This window comes from Cryptomeria japonica, chromosome 5, assembly GCF_030272615.1.
Source record: "Cryptomeria japonica chromosome 5, Sugi_1.0, whole genome shotgun sequence".
NCBI lineage: Eukaryota > Viridiplantae > Streptophyta > Pinopsida > Cupressales > Cupressaceae > Cryptomeria > Cryptomeria japonica.
This window is the reverse complement of record NC_081409.1, coordinates 835,533,394-835,551,805: the sequence shown is the minus strand read 5'-3', so window position 1 is coordinate 835,551,805 and position 18,412 is coordinate 835,533,394. Positions and strand designations below refer to the sequence as shown.

The window sequence follows — 18,412 nt, the reverse complement described above, 5'->3', positions numbered from 1 at the left end:
ACTAAAAATAGTAAGTCTGGAAAAAGTCACCCGATGCAGAACCATCCTGAAGCTCTCTGAAAACTCAGAAGGAATCTAGAATCCAAACTGTCAAAATCCCACATATACCCCCTAAAAACACCAAAGAATCCTCCTAGAAAATAGGAAACCCTAATTTCTGCCCTCGAATAGCCTACGGGTCCTCCGAACTAGGCTAATGGCCAACAAAACTAATCACTGCGGAGAAGGGGACATTACAAGCTGCCCCTGAAGTGTTTCAACTGTGGAAAGATTGGACATTTTTCTACCAAATGTCCCTATGTTGATAAGAATGAAGATGATCAATCAAGTGGTAGCAGGTCATACGGTAAGGACAGGAAGCTGAATGTCTACCGACATGGTAGAAGAGGCAACCGGAAGCAGAACAATCTTTACACATGAAAATGATACCACCGATGAGGAGAGTGTCTCAGATGACTGTTGCAGTGAAGATGAAGTCAGTGCAACCCTTTTCATGGCTCAAGAGGTTCCGGTATCTGAAGAAGGAGAAGAGGAAGAGCAAGAAGGAGAAGTAGATCTTGAAGAAGAGCTCATCAACGCCTTGGAAGATCTGAAGAAAACAAGAAGAGATCTGAAGAAGGTGAAAAAGGCTACAGCTGAAGAACAAGAGATGTTGGAGAAATCTCTTGAAGAGTCCAAGAAAACAATTGCAGATCCAAAACTTCAATTGGAAGAAGCCAAGAGGATCTGTGAAGTTACTAGCACGGGCTTGAGTAAAAAGGAGGAAGAGCATCAGAACTTAGAAGAAGAAATTGTCAAGCTCCGGAAGGAATTAGAGAAAAGCAAGGAAGAAATGAAAGTGAGAAGCAAATATGAAGGCAACACCGAAGCTTTAGACAAGATGTTGAGCAAACAGAAGCAATCTAAGGATACCGGTGGCTTAGGATTTGAAGAGGGTCAAAGTTCAAAAAGAAAAGACACATCCAGTAAGGAAATATTGTTTACTTCTTCAAATGAAGGTGAAGAGAAGAAGACATTCACGGTAAGAAAAGATACCGGTAAGAAGACATATGCAGATGCTGTTAAGAACAGTCATACAAACCGGTACACACAATCAAAGAACCAAAGACCCTACTCAATGCACCGACATGCAAATCCAAGGAGAAATGCAAGAGCTGATCATAAAGGATTCATCAGAGTTAGCAGCATGAAAGGAAGATCCCTAGTGAGGCAGTCATTTGCAGGACCAAGACAATCTAATCAGTATGTTCCAATTTTTCATGGTTATTGTCACCGGTGTAATAAGTTCGGTCATAGAATAGCAGATCGTAGGAAAATGAATTTAAACCCCAGTTTTGAGAGTAGAAACTCATTTGCTGCATTACAAGGTACAAATGTCACTTGTTATAATTGCAATGAGTTTGGTCATAAGAGTTATGAGTGTAGTACAAATGTGCAGATGTCCTACAAGAATGCTTTGGATACATCTTTCAATGCTAATGTAAAATGTTACAAGTGTCAAAATTTTGGTCACATAGCAAGGCATTGTAAGCTGAGAACTGGTGAGCAAAAGAAAATAGTACCGGATCAGAAGATAGAGACTAAACTGGAACACAAGATGACAGAAGAGAAGAAAGAAGAGAAATAGGTTTGGATAGAGAAGGAGAAGAACAAGACAGTGTCAAGCTTGATTGTGCAGACTGCTCTACATGCTGAAAGGAAAAATTTATGGGTAGTTGACAGTGGCTGCTCAAATCACATGACCGGAGACAAGAAAAAGTTTATCAAGCTTGATGATTGGAATGGTGGTTATGTCCGTTTTGGTGACAACTCCATCAAGATTAAAGGCTGTGGTACATTGAATATTGATGGAAAGCTTAAGGCTCAGGATGTGTACTACATGGAAGGACTGAAGCATAATCTGTTGAGTGTGAGTCAGATGTGTGACAAAGGGTACAAGTTCACATTTGACTCTATCGGTTGTCAAATAAGAAAGCAGAGTACCGGTCAGGTTGTGGCAGAAGGAAAGAGAACAAATGGTAATGCCTACAATCTGAAGGAATGCTATGAGTCCCAATGCATGATGCAACAGGTTGATGAAAGCTGGTTGTGGCACTGGAGATTAGGTCATGTGAACTTTGACAATCTGGTGAAGATAAGCAAGAACCGGTATGTAAGAAACATTCCACAAATAACAAAACCAACAAGTACTTTTTGTGATGAATGTATCAGAGGCAAGCAAATCAAAGTAAGTTGCAAAACAAAAGAGTACAATACCTCAAGACCTCTAGAATTGGTGCATACAGATCTGTGTGGGCCATCAAGGACAAGGGCTCTGACCGGTGAAAGATACTTCATATTGTTCTTTGATGACTACTCAAGGATGACTTGGGTGACATTTTTGCATGAAAAATCACAGGCATTTGAAAGATTCAAGATTTTTAGAAGGATGGTTGAAAATGACAGTGGACACCCGTTAAAGTGTTTAAGATCAAACCGGGGTGGAGAATATTCTTCAAATGAGTTTATTGACTACTGTGAGAAACATGGAATCCGGAGATAGTATTCAGCAGCAAGAACACCATAGCAGAATGGTGTGGCAGAAAGGAAGAATAGGACAGTAAAGGAAATGGCTAGAACAATGTTGAATGAAGCTAGCATACCGAATACCCACCGGAAGGAAGCAGTTCATACTGTTGTCTATACATTAAACCGGGTACAACTAAGAGTGAACAGTAGAATGACTCTCTATGAGTTATGGTACAACCGGAAACCATCACTAAAGCATTTTAGAGTGTTTGGAAGTAAGTGCTTCATTAAGAGAGATGTTGATGGATTAGGAAGTTTTGATTCCAGAAGTGATGAAGGAATCTTCTTGGGTTACTCAACCAAGAGCAAAGCCTACAAATGCTACAACAAGAATTTGAGAAAAATGGTTGATAGTATAAATGTGAGAATAGATGAAAACCTACATAAGAAAGAATCTGCATTGGCACCCTATATTGATGTTTCAGATGATGAGCATGAAGATCAATCTGACAGTGGACCAGTAGAGGAAGCACCAAGCAAAAACTCCAACCGGTATGTGCAAAAGAACCATCCGGAAGAACAAATCATGGGAGATATGCGTGCAAACCAAAAGAAGACTAGCTCGAAATGATGAGCAGATAAATTTCTGCCTCATGACAGAACTTGAACCCAAAACTTTTGATGAAGCTAGCAAAAGTGTGAAATGGGTAGATGCCATGGATGAAGAATTGAAACAAATTGAGAAGAATCAAACATGGGAACTTGTTCCTAGACTGGTGGATAAGAATGTCATAGGTACCAAGTGGGTCTACCGGAATAAGATGAATGAAGAAGGCAAGATAATCCGGCATAAATCAAGGTTAGTTTGCAAAGGGTATGCTCAAGTGGAAGGTATTGACTTCGAAGAAACCTTTGCACCGGTTGCTAGGTTAGAGGCAATAAGAATGTTTTTAGCTTCCTCTGCCTATAAAGGTTACAAGGTCTACCAAATGGATGTCAAATCTGCTTTTTTGAATGGTAACCTTGAAGAAGAGGTGTATATGGAACAACCAGAGGATTATCTTTTACATGATGATGAGAGTTTTGTATGCCAGTTGAAAAAAGCCTTGTATGGCTTGAAGCAGGCTCCCAAAGCATGGTATTCCCAGTTAGATAAATACTTGAAGGAGCAAGGATTCCGGAAAGGGAATGTAGATAGTAACTTGTATGTCAAGGTAAATGGAGATCACATGATTATAGTGGTGGTATATGTGGATGATATTATCTTTGGTGGAGACAAGGACATCATGTGCAAAGAATTTGCAGATCAGATGAAGACAGAATTTTAGATGTCCATGCTGGGTGAGTTGTCCTATTTTCTTGGTTTGCAGATCTCACAGCAGGAGAAAGGAATTTTCATCTCCCAAACCAAGTATGTGAAAGACATGTTGAAGAAATTTCAAATGGAGGACAGCAAACCGGTAAGTACTCCTATGGTTACCGGTTGTAAGTTGAGCAAACTAGATGAGTCATCAGAAGTTGAGCAAACACTGTATAGGTCTATGATTGGTAGTCTGTTATATCTAACAGCATCTAGACCAAATATTGTACAAGCTGTTTGCATGGTAGCAAGATTCCAAGCTGCTCCTAAGCAGTCTCACTTAATTGCAATCAGGAGAATCTTCAGGTATCTGCAAGGAACTATCAATTATGGTCTGTGGTATCCAAAGAAAGGAGACTTCTCTTTGCAGGCTTATACTGATGCAAATTGGGCAGGATGTATTGATGGCCGAAAGAGCACAAGTGGTGGTGCTTTCTACTTAGGAGACTGGTTAGTATCATGGCACAACAAGAAACAAGACTCAGTGTCATTATCCACTGTTGAGGCCGAATATATAGCTGCTGCTACATGTTGTTCACAAGTGCTATGGATGAAGCAGACATTGAAGGACATACAAGTGGAGATACCGGATCCTATTCCAATCTGGTGTGATAACTCAAGTGCAATCAACATCTCCAAGAATCCAGTAATGCACTCAAGAACAAAACACATTGCAATCAAGTATCACTTTTTGAGGGAGAAGGTAGCAGACAAGGGGGTCATAGTAGAATGTGTTCCAACTGGTGAGCAGATTGCTGACGTATTTACAAAGCCACTTCCTCTGGGTCCATTTGAGTACTTGAGACAAAAGATGGGAGTTGTCCCACCATCTGGCAGCACTTAATAAAAGTGTAGGAGGATGTATGGTTCAGGGGGAGTCAACAATTGTTACTATTCTTTGACTCTTGAATCATGAAGCATGGACACAGGGGGAGATTGTGTCCTAACTGGATTAACATGAAGGCTTGTCAACCAGTATGGTGGAAGACAAAACCGGTATGAAGGCGTGGAAGACAAGCAGGTATTGAGACTGTCAGTGACATCACCAGTAAGAGGTGATATGAAGTTGTGTGTTGGCATGGCAAGTTGTAACCGGTATGTAGGCTGGTTGTTTGTTTGTGTTAATGTCTATGATGAAGAGGTAGAGTGACAAAGAGATCACAAACCACCGAAGGTGAAGTTGAGCTACCGGTGTAGTGTATGCTGCCGATAGCAGCAGGAGAAGGTTTTACCAGTAAGGGTTTGTTCCGGTATGAGGATTTGTCGAATGTTCAAGTTTAAACCGACCCTATGTAGGTGAGCTGAGTGTATGCCGATGTGATGCCACGTGGAGCTGAGGTGGCAAGCATACAAAGGTCAGTGAAGTTTCCATCGATATGGTTGTTGAAGCAATTAGTTGATATTAAATGAAACAGCCAAAAATCTCAGGTCGATGACAGATTGATGTGGCTCAAGGAAGAATGAATGACAAAGAAAGATCAGGGAGTTGTTGGTGCCTGGATCGAAGTAAAGAAATCAGATTGCAAGAGGACCTCAAGAAGGAAATAGCTGGGTTATAAATGAGTCAACAGATTTCAAGGCCGGAAATCTTGGTTGGGTTTACTATTTTTGGCAAACATACTTTGGCCAGATGGAAAACACGTGATGGCTTATTCCTCCAAAGCAGGTGTGCGATCCAAGGCGGATCGGATGCAGATTTGGTCGGTAGAAGGAAACGCTAGCCACCCTCTGTTTGAATTGGTTTTAGCGGGAAAGCTTCAGTTTAAATATGGTGACCTAAGACAAATAGAAGAGGTGATGAAGGGTGAAGGAGAGAGTGAAATTGTTGTCTGAGAGCCGAAGAGATATACACTTGAAGTGTTTGTGAGTGAAGATTGTACCGGTAAGGAGAAGCAGGGTAAACTGGTGTAAGGAACAAACCAACAGAGTAAGCATAGAATGCAGAGGCGACAAACTGAAAGAAGCAGTACCTGATAGAGAGTGACCAAGTGTGATTTGAAGTCAGCAGAACAGAGGGAGAGAAGATTAAGTAGAGTTAGAACCATCAAAAAGGCTAAGTTGCAGTGTGTGTTGAGTTGATACAAACCAGTAAGATAGAAACCGGTAGTGCAAAGCTTTGAAGGGTTGCAAAACTTCATTTGCAGCAAGGATCTCATTTGTATATCTGAGTTTTCATATTGTTTTCACTGAGTATGTGCTTAGTGTAGGGGTTGTAACTCCTTTAGTTTGTAGCCTATAAATTGTGTAGGGGTTGGTGCTCCTTTGAGTTGGTGCTCATAAATCATGGGTTGGTGCTCCTTGGGTTGGTGCCCTAAAATTTGTAATCAGATCTTTTCATTGTGAGGCTGGATTGGAGTAAAAGATCTCTAACAGCTATTCTCACCCAGGTTTTGCCCACATTGGGTTTTCCTCGTACATCTAGTGTTGTGTGTTGCATCTTCATGTGTGTGTTGTATAAATCTTTTAGATATCCTCTAGGAAAATGCAAGTTAATGGGTAAAAAACAAAACAAAACATTGTTTTCCATCATTTATCCACTGTTGGAAGCATTGAAGCTGCCCTAGAAGAGTGAAATGCTCCTAGAAGACTACAAAAGTTACCCAATGCCAGGTTTACAATTCATGGCAATCATTTGTTTACATCTCAAAATTTTAAACCCTACAAGCATGGCTTTCGATGAGACCAGTTCACATGCATTGTGAATGCTTCCACATTTTGCATACATGTCATTTCAAAGTTCTATGTCATGATATTTTTTGGAAATTATTTAATTATATGAAAAAATAATTGGGGTCTCCAAGTACCACCCATCTCCTATTTTTGAAAATTAGCCGTACCGGTACCAGTATCAGTCTCCAAAGTCTCCAAGTAGCCCTGTCTCCTGGTGACTGTTTACCTCATTGGGTAAACAGGAAGAATACAGAAATCGAACAGTAATGCACAATGCAAATACAAAAGAAGTACCAGAATAAGCTTGCCATTAATGTCAAAGGGTGTTCATATTATAATCTGTCGTCAATATTACATGTCCTCCAACACCCGGAGGTGGTACAATATATGACAGCCGAAGGGGTGCGACACAACCGTCGCGACTCCAACTACCTACCCGTCGGCTAACTAACTGACCGCCGTAACTCATTATTACCGACGACAACATAAACATAACAACATAACATAATGATTATTCCCGACAACATCATCCCCCCCAAGAAAAGAAGTCGACTCCGACGACTTAATACAAAATAGAGATGAACGGCAGGAACTACTGACCCCAGTCGGGCCCGGATCTTATACACTTGCTGCGTCCTCGCCTGAAAACCCCTTTCTGCTACCATCCGATGCTCAAGTGCGGATTTCACCAATATGGCTTCCTTGGCCATCACAGTCCTCCTGTGCCTAACCCAAACTTGTCTGCAAAACACGTTTTTCAGTCTCAGCTTCCACCAACTGCTACTCAATTGATATTGTCTCCCTAGCCAATTTGTCCTCGATAGCCACCCGTGTTGCTCTCCCGGGTACGCTGAACTAAGTCTCACGCAACTATTGCCTCCAACCTGGTGGTCAGCTCCTCCCGAGCCCTCCGTGCATCCACCACGGCAACCTCACGTCCAGCCGAGACATCCTCCGAGTTCCTCAAAGCGTACCAGTCATGCCTGGAGGTGGCCACAATCCACTGGCACAAATGCTAGGAGACACCTCAAATCCTCCATCACACTCCCCAAAGGCTAAAAACTGAACTGAATAGCTCCCTGGTGTCATACAACTGTGCAATCCTGCAATGCCTTCCCTCAAACTCTATTTGTTCCCAACCTCCAAATCCGTCTCCCTCTACGACTTATGGCTTCCCCACCAATGCTTCTTTCGCACAAGATGGACAACCACAACACTTCCCGTGGTCTTCTGTAGCTCAAAATAAACTGGGGGTCTGGGGGCAACGCCCCCAACGGGGTCGAGGGGCAGCGCCCCTCGCGGGGTCCATGGCGCGCATCATTTCTGTGATATTTTATGATGTCAAAACCCTTCTTCTACACTCCAATATTTTTAGTGTCCAAGCTCCAGATGTCATCGAATCATTTTTCAATCTGTCGTCGTTTTCTTTTTTCTTTTTTTTTTTAGGCACTGTAATGTCCCCAATGGCACCCCGGCCATACAACCTCCCTGTACGATCAACAACAGCACTGGCACCTCCGATCGTGCGGTCAACACCCTCCACCGTACGACTGTGTTTGTTTGTGCAGGGGCTGCGTTTATGTCTTCGTGCTCCGCGACAGCAGTGGTTTCCACCGCACGGTGGTGGACGTGCTACCGTACGATGGTTCCACCGCACGGTGGTTCCACCGTCGGTGTTGCCACCGCACGGTGGTGCTACCGTACGGTGGTTACACCGCACGGTGGTTCCACCGTCGGTGTTGCCACCGCACGGTGGTGCGACTGTACGGTGGTTCCACCGTGGCTTTCTTCTCCTTTTTTTTCCCCTGTACGGTCAGCTGACCCGTATGGCCATACTTTTTTTTTTTTTTTAATTTCTTTCTGCTAGAGAGTCTTCTGCTGGGGTCCCCTGTCTCTGAGATTGCCCTTCATCCTTCTCGGTTTTCCTCGTTCGAGAGTCTCCTGTTTTGGTCCTATACCTGGCGAGTCGCCTGCCCGGCCTCTCGAGTCCCCTTCCATCCCCTCGGGTCCTCCTCCGGACTCCCAGGTGTCCTTCCAGCGTCTTGGGTCCCCTGCGCGCTTTGCGTGGTAGGGTTTCAATTTGGGCCTATTGGTGGCAAGTTTATTTTCCATGGCCATCCGAAGACCTGGAACCACAAATTCTACAGGGACCATGGTCTCCTTCCCGTACATAAGAAGAAGAAGGATAATAAAGATTTTTAAGGCTGCGGCCTTCCACACAGGGTTCCAATCATTGCCGACACTCTTCGGATTATTTACGTCGCCAGGGTTTGGGGCGTCTCCCTTCCAATATTCTTTGTATTCCGGCAGGTACACCTCTGTTGGTTGCTCTGGTTCCTCTACTTCGAGCCTGTAGCTTTGGAACATTTCGTAATCCTCCATTTGCCAGTGGAAGAGCCCGTTAGTCGAGCATACCTCATCTTCAGAACATCCCTCCAATTCGAGCACCCCTTCACTGTTCGGCTCCATCGAGTTCTTGCCCTTACTTTCATCGGGACCCCCTTCCCCTTTATTAGAGTCCTCCGAGTCAGAAGAGGCGAGCTCTTCGCCGACATCTTGGGTGTGTAGGTCAATGGTATATTTCCGCCCTCCCTTCTCCATGGAAAGTGTATTTTTCTTCCAGTTGTGGTTTACCCTCGCGTTGATCAACCACGCTCTCCCCAAGATGGTGTCATAGCCTTTCTTCTTCGAGGGAATAACCACAAAATCTAACAAGAATGGTTGCGTACCAATTGTCACTTGCTGGGCCATCAACAGGCCGAGTGGCTTAATGCCGTGTTGGTCCGCTCCCACCAGGTTGAATGTGGGTGGCCACAGGGTGGGCTTCCCCAGCCACTTCCATGTTTCTTCTGGTAGTACATTCACACCAGATCCCCCATCCACAATGGTGTCCTTCAGAATGGTCCCACGGATACCCATTTCTACCACAGCTGGGTGTCTACCACTGCTCACGGCTAGTAACATCGGGTCAGTCGAAGGGCTGATGGAAACCTCCACCTGTGGTGTACTCTTCGAAGCGGTGGTGGGAACCCCTACCTGTGGTGCACTCGACGATGCGGTGCTTTGCACATTGGTGAGTATGGCAGTCCTCAATTGTGGCATAGAGTCTAGAAGGTCTTTTACCTTTATCGGCACCTCCATCTGCAATATTTGCCCAATGATGTTATTTTCCGCTTCCGTACGGAATGATGTACTCGCCACCTCGTTGTCCCGTTGTTCGGTCATCATCTCACGTTCAATATTGGCCTTTGCCTCCCGTAATCTCTCCTTCTCCGTACGGGGGTCGAGATAAGTGGCTTTTTTCGTCTGGGCGTGGGTGATCGCCAGTACTTCTTTCTCACCAGTCTTCTCAGCCTTCTCAATGTTGAGGAGATTAACCCCTGCCTGCGGGCAATTTGCGTCCTCATGGTCGCCTGGCCCACACCAACGGCAGAGGTGCTGAGGGGTGGCTTCCTTCGTGCAATCACGGGCGAAGTGCCCCCATTGATTACAGGCCCTACATTGGATAATTGGCCGGCCCTTGGCGTCATACTGGAGACGGCTTCCGTTATTGTTATTGTTGCTATTCCTTCCGCCGCCGCATCTATTGTCCCCGTATCCTCCAGATGATGCCATTGTGTTAGTATGTTGGCCGGTACCCGCTGGTGCGGATGTTGTGGCCTGCTCCGTGAACAGCACCTGGTTCATTTGTGCACTTCGGGTTTTCATGTTGTATGGGCACTCCCTGGTGGAGTGTCCCATCACTTGGCAAATCTCGCAAAATGCCTTCTTTTGGCAAGTACCCTTTGTGTGCCCTTCCTCTTTGCACTCAGTGCACCATATGTCCCCTTCGTTCCGACCAGTGCTTCTCATTATTTTGAATTCCTTTCTCATTCGCTCCATGTCTTTTTGGAGCGCTTGCACCCGTTTGCCAGCCTCGTCATCGCTGCTTTCCTGTGAAGAGTCATCGTCCTCGGATGAGGATTTATTACTTCTCTTCTTCTTTGATGTTTTGTGTTCGCTCTCCAGGTCCATCGCCCTATTATAAGCGTCGTCATATGACGTCGGGGGTACAATTTTCATCTTCCTCCGTAGGGAGGATTTCAACCCTTCAACGAACCATCGTTTCTTCAATCCATCTGCGGGTTGGCTTTCCATTTTACCCAAGAGTTCTTTCAGCCTCCGATTGTATGCCCGTACTGTCTCCCTAGTACCTTGTTTGGTACTGTATATCTCCGTTACAATTTCATTGTCATCACAGAGCAGCCGAAACTCCCCTGTGAATTCCTTCTGTAGATTGGCCCACGTGGCCACTTTTTGCTTATCCACATCGGAGTACCAATCTATGGCAACTCCTCGTAACGTGGCTGGGAATTGCTGTACCCAGTCATCCTGGTTTGTTACTCCGTTGGCGGACCAAATGGTTTCACATGCACGGCAGTGCCGTAAGGGGTCTTCCTTGCCCTCCCCTGTGAACTTTGGTAATTTTTGTTTACTCGCCATCCCACCGCTGGGTCTCGCTCCTCTAATTCCTTGTGTGCTTGTACCTGGCGATTCTCCGCCTCCTGCAACTGAACCTCCACTCGTGGGTCCTCCGAAAAAAGTTCCTGACACCGAACCAAACAAATTGCCTCCCGTACGGTACCCTTGTGCTCCCTCGGCACCTTCGGCCGTACCGTCACCTTCCGGTTTCTCCCTCCGGTTGTCCTCCGAAATGGACAAATTCTTTAGCAAGTCTCTAGTAGCGTCGATTAGGTTTAGATTTCGCCTTGTTTGTTCCACCAACTCTTCGCAGCTTCGTACCCTATGGTGGTATTCTGGCGAACTATAGAGTTCTCCTTCGGCACCCTCCGTGACTCCTTCTGGCAGCCCTACAACAGTGTAGACGGTGTAGTTCTCTCCGTCTATCTCTGCCTCCGCAACCTCCGTGACACCTCCTGGGTTCCCTTCGGGCAACCCCTCGGTCGGTCGTCCCTCGGCAAGCTGCCTTAGCCTACGCCTTCGTTCTATCTGTTGTCTGAGATTCAACGCAGTTTGTGCCACTTCCCATTCGTCACCCTGTATCTTTTTATTTTTGTCCTTATTTAGTCTATTGGGCATAAGTCACTTCCATACACAGCAAACACACGCCATGTACACAAAAAAACTTTTATTATTTTTATTTTTTATTTTGCCTCTTGGCCACCATTTATATCAGCAATTCAATTTCCCCTTCGCCTCTTGCCATCACGCTCTGCGTCCCACGACGATTGTTCCCTTTGCGTGTCGTCGGCCTTCGGGTTTACTTCACCAACGAGTGGGCCCATTGTGTCTGTGCGCCATCCGTGTCTTCCGTTCCCGAGTTCGTCTAGGCAACGGTGCCAAATGTTTACCTCACTGGGTAAACAGGAAGAATACAGAAATCGAACAGTAATGCACAATGCAAATACAAAAGAAGTACCAGAATAAGCTTGCCATTAATGTCAAAGGGTGTTCATATTATAATCTGTCGTCAATATTACATGTCCTCCAACACCCGGAGGTGGTACAATATATGACAGCCGAAGGGGTGCGACACAACCATCGCGACTCCAACTACCTACCCGTTGGCTAACTAACTGACTGCCGTAACTCATTATTACCGACGACAACATAAACATAACAACATAACATAATGATTATTCCCGACAACAGTGACCATGAAATTTCAAAATGAACACAAACAGTTTCAGATTCTAGGAACCTTTGAGACCTTAAAGGTTAAAACATACCTGAGATTAGGTGTCTGAAAATGGACCTTCCGATGATAATGAAACAATTTATAGCAGTATGAAATCTGAGAAGCTGTTAAGACAGAATTTGAAACTTGGAAACAATTAAAACTTGAGTATTGAAACCACAACCAGGGAACAAAAACAATTGTGATTCAAGCTGCAGGAAAGCAGTAACCCAGGAAATAAAGTTGAGAATTGGGGCAAAAACATCAAACTGGTAATTAGCAAAATAAACTAGGGAACCATTAAAAATATTACTTGAGGCATGATTTAATCAGGATTTCTATTAAAGACTAGAAGGGTTTCTTTTGTTCAAAAAGAACCTAGGTGTGTCGTGGGCACAATAAGACATATCTAGTGAAATATAAACAACCATAGTTGAATTCGACTCAAGAACTACACAGTTGAATCCTGATAACAGTATCATAATTTGACTTGCTGTGGAAAACATCTCCTACTTACCATACTTCTCTCTCAAGAGTATGCCCTTTTGTTCAAAATTCACATGTTAATAAACTCGTTTGCTTCAGCTATAATGTTTTTCTCCATGCCTTTCTCTTATTATCATTGAGCATTTCGATTTATTAATAAAATCGCTTCCATGTATACAACGGTTAAGAGTATTGTCCTTTGAGTACTTGGGTGATTCGGTCAGCACTATTTTTAGTGTTTATTGTATTTCATTACTTAAGTCCAGATAATCTATCGACAAATTCTATATGATTTATTGTTCTAGTTACTGAAAAATGAATGTCCAAAAGGCCTAAAAATTTTCAGCTTCAACCTGTCGATTGTTTGAGCATGAACTTAATGTCACAATGGTACTTTTGATTTGCATCTAAAGTGAAAATTTATCTTTACTTTTGAAATGACTTTATACTAATTTTTATATGCTGCTTATTTCTAGGCAAGAAAAAGAATACCATGGAAAGCACCTCCTCGCATGGTGGGAGGATCAGAGCCTGCTCCACCTCCATTACCCAAGTCATTATCCAGACTACTATCAGATGAAGAGATTAATGAGATGGACAAAATTTCATTAAGGCAAGCTTTGATAGCTCGGGAGCTTCCCACGTCTGGAAAGATTGAAACATTAAAGGAAAGGCTTAAGGATGCCCAAAAGAATTCCATTAAACCCTAAAAACTACAGAAACCTAACAAGCTTTAGGATTCTGAAACTCTTCCTACAGTTCAGCATATGAAGGCAGATGCAGATTTGATAATGTCACGAAATGAGTAAAAATTTATAGAAAACTTGACGAGTATGCTAATTAATTTTGAACAAATCTACGTCTATTTGTATACTTGGTAAGAAGTGAAAAAGAAAAGAAAAGAAATCTGGTTAAGAACGATTCTTTTTTTATTATGGTTATTATCTATTGATGGGACATTTATCCTTATTTTACAGATTAGATTGCAATATATTTAATGTGTAGATGCTGTATTAGTTGGTAAAATATAAATTAGTAGAAATGTGCTCATAAAAACTAAAGATTAGTACATGAAAAATAAATTACAATTGAGGATGCATTAAAAAAAAAGTTATTTAACAACATAGACAAGATCCAATCACCACAAAGGGCGAGACATTGGTTTTGAATTTTGTTAGTAAAGTCTATGATGGAAAGTAAAGCTTTCTGAAATATCTACTCAACCATTCATTTTCACTTACCAATTACGAATCCAAATACATAAAATGAAAACTTTAACCCCAAATAAATATGAACTCCAGCATTTTTCTTCGTAATTATTCAGGAAACATTTAGAAAATGAGCCACAATATAACATTACTAAAAAGAAGAGAACATCAATACAATTAAATGGCAGATCATCTGTATAAAATAAAAGATTTGAGACATGTTGCGACATCCTTCTCACTTTTTTAGTTCTTTAATTGTATGCATAATCTCTCTGTGTTCCAAGGATGAAAGCGTGTATTCTCCACTTCAATACAAACCATTTAAGTGATTGTGCTAAACCACACGCTACAATGTGTTATAACCAAACAAAATTGCAATATGGTTCTCCTCAGCAATAAATTGGAATGTGTTTCTACTCAACAACAAATCGCAAGGTGGTTCTTCTCAAGGACAAATCATTTTTAATGATTTTGGTTTATCCTTAGAAAATGTAGTTGTGAAGGTACTCAATGCCAGCATTTGGTTTGAAATCGTTAATCTATAATAGGTTATTGAACAACGTATGTGTTAACATGATGAGCAATTGAGATGTCAATTTCAATTCTGATGTCTTGGAATTTTGAGAAGAAGCCTTTACTGTCATACCATGGAGGGGGTAATCAACAAAGAATTTGATAGCCCAATGAAATTTGGCATGTAGAAATAAAAAAAAGTATCTTTTTGTCACAGCCTATTTGATACACCAAATAATTAGACATTTTGCATAGTTAATGCAGATGGAATAATGGTTTGATTCATTCAATGATGGTTGATATGAATTGTCTTGGATTAATTGTGTTGTGATTATAATTATGAATGCTTTGGTCAACAAGATATTCAAGATTATGCAATAATTTAATATTGGCATTTTATTATTCAATTTTACGTGAATTGTTAGAACAATTATATTGATAATTACAAACTAATTCTCCATTGCTTTTGAGTGCAATAGGAAACATCTGACGCTTTCTTGCTATAGAGAGAGTATCATCTGAGAGGAGCTGTCTAGCTATCTTGCTTACGAAGTTTATGAAGGAAACACACACCACATTGACTTGCATTTAGTTGTTGACATTATATTTGAGTGTGAGTTATTGAAACAAGTTTATGAATTATTTCATTTTATTTTTAGATTAATTCTAAAATTTGTCAGAGGATTAAATGTAAAGAATTTAAAATCTTAAACATAAAAATGAAAATAAAATTAGTTTTTGTGGGAGTCAATGCCACCATCTACTTGGTCGATTTCTTGCAGAATAGACTTATTGTTGGTTTCTAGCAATTCATTTTCATATTTTTGATTAGCCAATTGCATGTACTTTGTGCACTAAATTAGATTTATATTTGAAGACTAAATTCAATGCAAAGAGTTGACTAGTTTGAATTTGGAAGATTTGGTTATCTCATTGTAGGAAAATGGGATCGAGTTTAAACTAAAAAATATGGAGATAACTCTAGTTAGGAAGGCATAGAACACGGAAAAGAGGCAGTTAAGAAGAAAATAACTATATTTTGCATGGTGCAGATCAGCAAAGGAGAGTTTAGAAGAAAGTAGGATTTATTTTTGGAGAAGCTGGAGATTGAGAAGGATCACAGTGATAATTTGGAGTGATTGTTTTGTTTTACTGGTGCTTCTATGGAAAAGGAAGAGGCTTGAGGTAGAGATTCTCTGCAGATAGCAATGGTGGAATCTGCATAGAAGAAAGGAGTTGAAAGGAAAGGAGAAGCATCATCCTCACTTCAAGTGAGTCAATTTTTCCTATGCTTGATGTCTTGTTCAAATCACCAAGTGATGTATCTCCGATATTGGATATGTAATGATGTGTTAGATTTTTGGAGATGAATGTCTTTCTTGTTGGAAATGTTGTCATTGATGTCAAAGGTGCAAAGACAAAGTCACCATTGATGTCAAAGTGAGTAGACGAGATTGAGATGATTGCAATTAACGTCAAAGGCGTATGGAAGATTGAAGAAGGAATGTCACATGGTTTTTATATGTGACGTATAATCTTGTACATGATTATAAGGAAAGTTCTTAGAGTTAGTTTTGCAAAGGAAAAGCAATTTAGAATAAAGCTTGATGGTTCAAAAATCCTTTTGCTCACTTATGTTTTTTTTTTTAAATAAAAGGCAAGCGCCTAAACTATATTAAGAAAGAAAGAGATTTACATAACCGTTTTACAAAAAGAGGGGAAGGATTTCAACCCTCACATACCAAAAGTCTGAAGCTTAGCCACAAGCATAACTCAAAAAAAGTGAAATAGAAAATAGCTCGTGTAAGACATCAATAGAAAACAGAGGAGAAGAAAATAATGGATCTCTAGTCGCGTCCTTTTGCTCATTCATGTTGAACCTGAACATATGCAATAAATATGCAATAAGTAAACATGAAGACTTTGAAGTACAAACACTTAGAAAATGACACACAATGATTTAAAAACCCTTGGATGGTGTAATGAATGATGCGATTGGAGTAATAAGTTTTCAAATATCAGTGCAAGAACCAAAACCTGCATAAAGGCTTGGATAACAAATGAAAGGGAGAAAGACTTTATAATACGTCAACTTTGCAATGGTAAAACAAAGTTATAATTCATTTATATTAACGATGGAGAAAAATTAATAAAGATAATTTCTCAAGTCTTAAACTAAAAGGACAAAAACAGAAAATGACAAAAATAGGCAGCAATTAACATGGTCGGCAGCAATTAGTTTATAGAGAAAATAGAAAAGACAAAGTTTAAATAAGGCATTAGCAATTAGTTTAAAGGAAGGTTATAAACTAAAAGTGATGCTTTTTGATATGGTTGTCACTCTTTGAAGAGATGCATCATTACATAAGAGATATATAAGATATAAATGGTAATTGAAAATTGTAGAAGTGGGTGATAAGGAGTGAAAAAGGGTGTATAACATATTAAAGGCTGATTATTCAAGGAGAGAAATAATGCAATGAAAAAGAGTAATATTTGAGCAGATTTAGTACAGAAATTTTAGCACATTGGAGAGGACTTATTAGTAGATATTTTGAAGGAATTATGGGCAGACATTTATGAAGAATATGTGCAGATATATATGAAAAATATGTGTATATGAGAAATTGCATTCGTTATGAGGAGATTGTGAGAATATTGTTTACAGATTATACAAGGAGATTGTGAGAAGTTTTTATGATAGATTTGTAGGGAGATAAGAATCAGTTGTATGAGAGATTAATGATCAGTTTATAGCAGATCTGAGGAGGGAATTATAACAGTTTGAAAAAGAATTATAACTCTTGTGAAGAAAATTTGAATGAGGGGTTGGTGCCTCTAGAGGGAAAGTGCTTATGAATTGAATGAGGGGTTGGTGTCTCTAGTAGGTTGAGCCTACATAATTTGTAAGAGATTATTATATAAGCAAGTAATTTGTTGTGGTTTTCTCCTGTAAGGGTTTCCACATATATCTTGTGTTCTATTTATGTTGCATGACAATTAGATCTTATGTGAACGATAATGTGCAATGGACATGTTTACGATATTAAGTTATATGTTTATGATGTTTAGTTGAAAGAGTAAAAGTTTGTTGTTATATTTGTTGGATATTGTTGGTCATTGTTGCTGCTAGGATATGTTGTTGTCATTGATGTCAATATTTTCATGTGAATTGTTCCGGTGTGTGTTGATCTGGAAGATCTTATGATCCAGTTTTGTAGTTTTGTTTTGCTGATCACTATTTTGTAGAGTTTAGTATTTCCTCTGGTATCTTTTGGTGTGATATGATCTTAAGCTGAGTTTTTGGGATATTGCTTTAGATGGTCTTGTGTATCTTCATTTCAGATGGATCCTGATTTGGTGCTCCACAAGTTATCTTTCTTCATGGTAGTTGTTGTTGTTGAGTATTCTTGAGTTTTAGATGTTGATCGATGAAGATTTGATAAGTGGTGGAGGCACAACTATTCTTGATGTTTCTAATGTGCTTGTTGGTGTTTCCTAGTGGTTTCCTATTTGTTTTTGGTGATCCGTGTTGATCGTGGTATGAGTTTTTGATGGTTTCTATGAATCGGTGATGATTTTCATGTTATGTTGTATTTTTGGTGGTGTAGCGTGTTACAGTTGATCTTGGCGTAATTTTCGGTGGAATTGAGTATTTGAGAATTTGTTTTAGGTCCATGTTATGTCATATAAATCATTATATTGGTGCGGTGGTCAATCTTTGTATCGTGTGATGTAATTTTGTAATTGAGGGTTGAGGGTTTAGTCGACCTTGTTATCAAGGTTGATGAATTGTATATATAAGTGATATATTCATGTAATTTAGGTGTTGATGTTGTGTCTGCATTATCAGAGAGTGGTGTATGTGCGAACAAATGATTTATCCTTCGGTATTGTGATTGTGTGGAGATTGGTGTTGCAGAGTAGACAATTGTGCTTAACCGGAACTGTAATTAGGCATTTGGAGATGCTATTTCTTCAGTTCATTTC

At 40.8% G+C, this 18,412-nt stretch overlaps 1 protein-coding gene and 1 long non-coding RNA gene across 2 annotated transcripts in view; both read left to right on the top strand.

The window, feature by feature from the left end:
* Window positions 1-13,622, top strand: part of LOC131052711 (uncharacterized) — a 139,535-nt gene extending 125,913 nt beyond the window's left edge. The window contains exon 7 of the mRNA XM_057987297.1: window positions 13,178-13,622. Within this exon, the coding sequence (XP_057843280.1) occupies window positions 13,178-13,411 (234 nt within the window). The 3' untranslated portion in view covers window positions 13,412-13,622. The remainder of the gene's footprint in view (window positions 1-13,177) is intronic.
* Window positions 13,623-14,855: 1,233 nt separating this feature from the next.
* LOC131875676 (uncharacterized) lies at window positions 14,856-15,943 on the top strand. The gene is made up of 2 exons (XR_009372468.1): window positions 14,856-15,035; window positions 15,475-15,943. It is a non-coding gene; the product is annotated as an uncharacterized LOC131875676 (long non-coding RNA).
* Window positions 15,944-18,412: the final 2,469 nt, after the last annotated feature.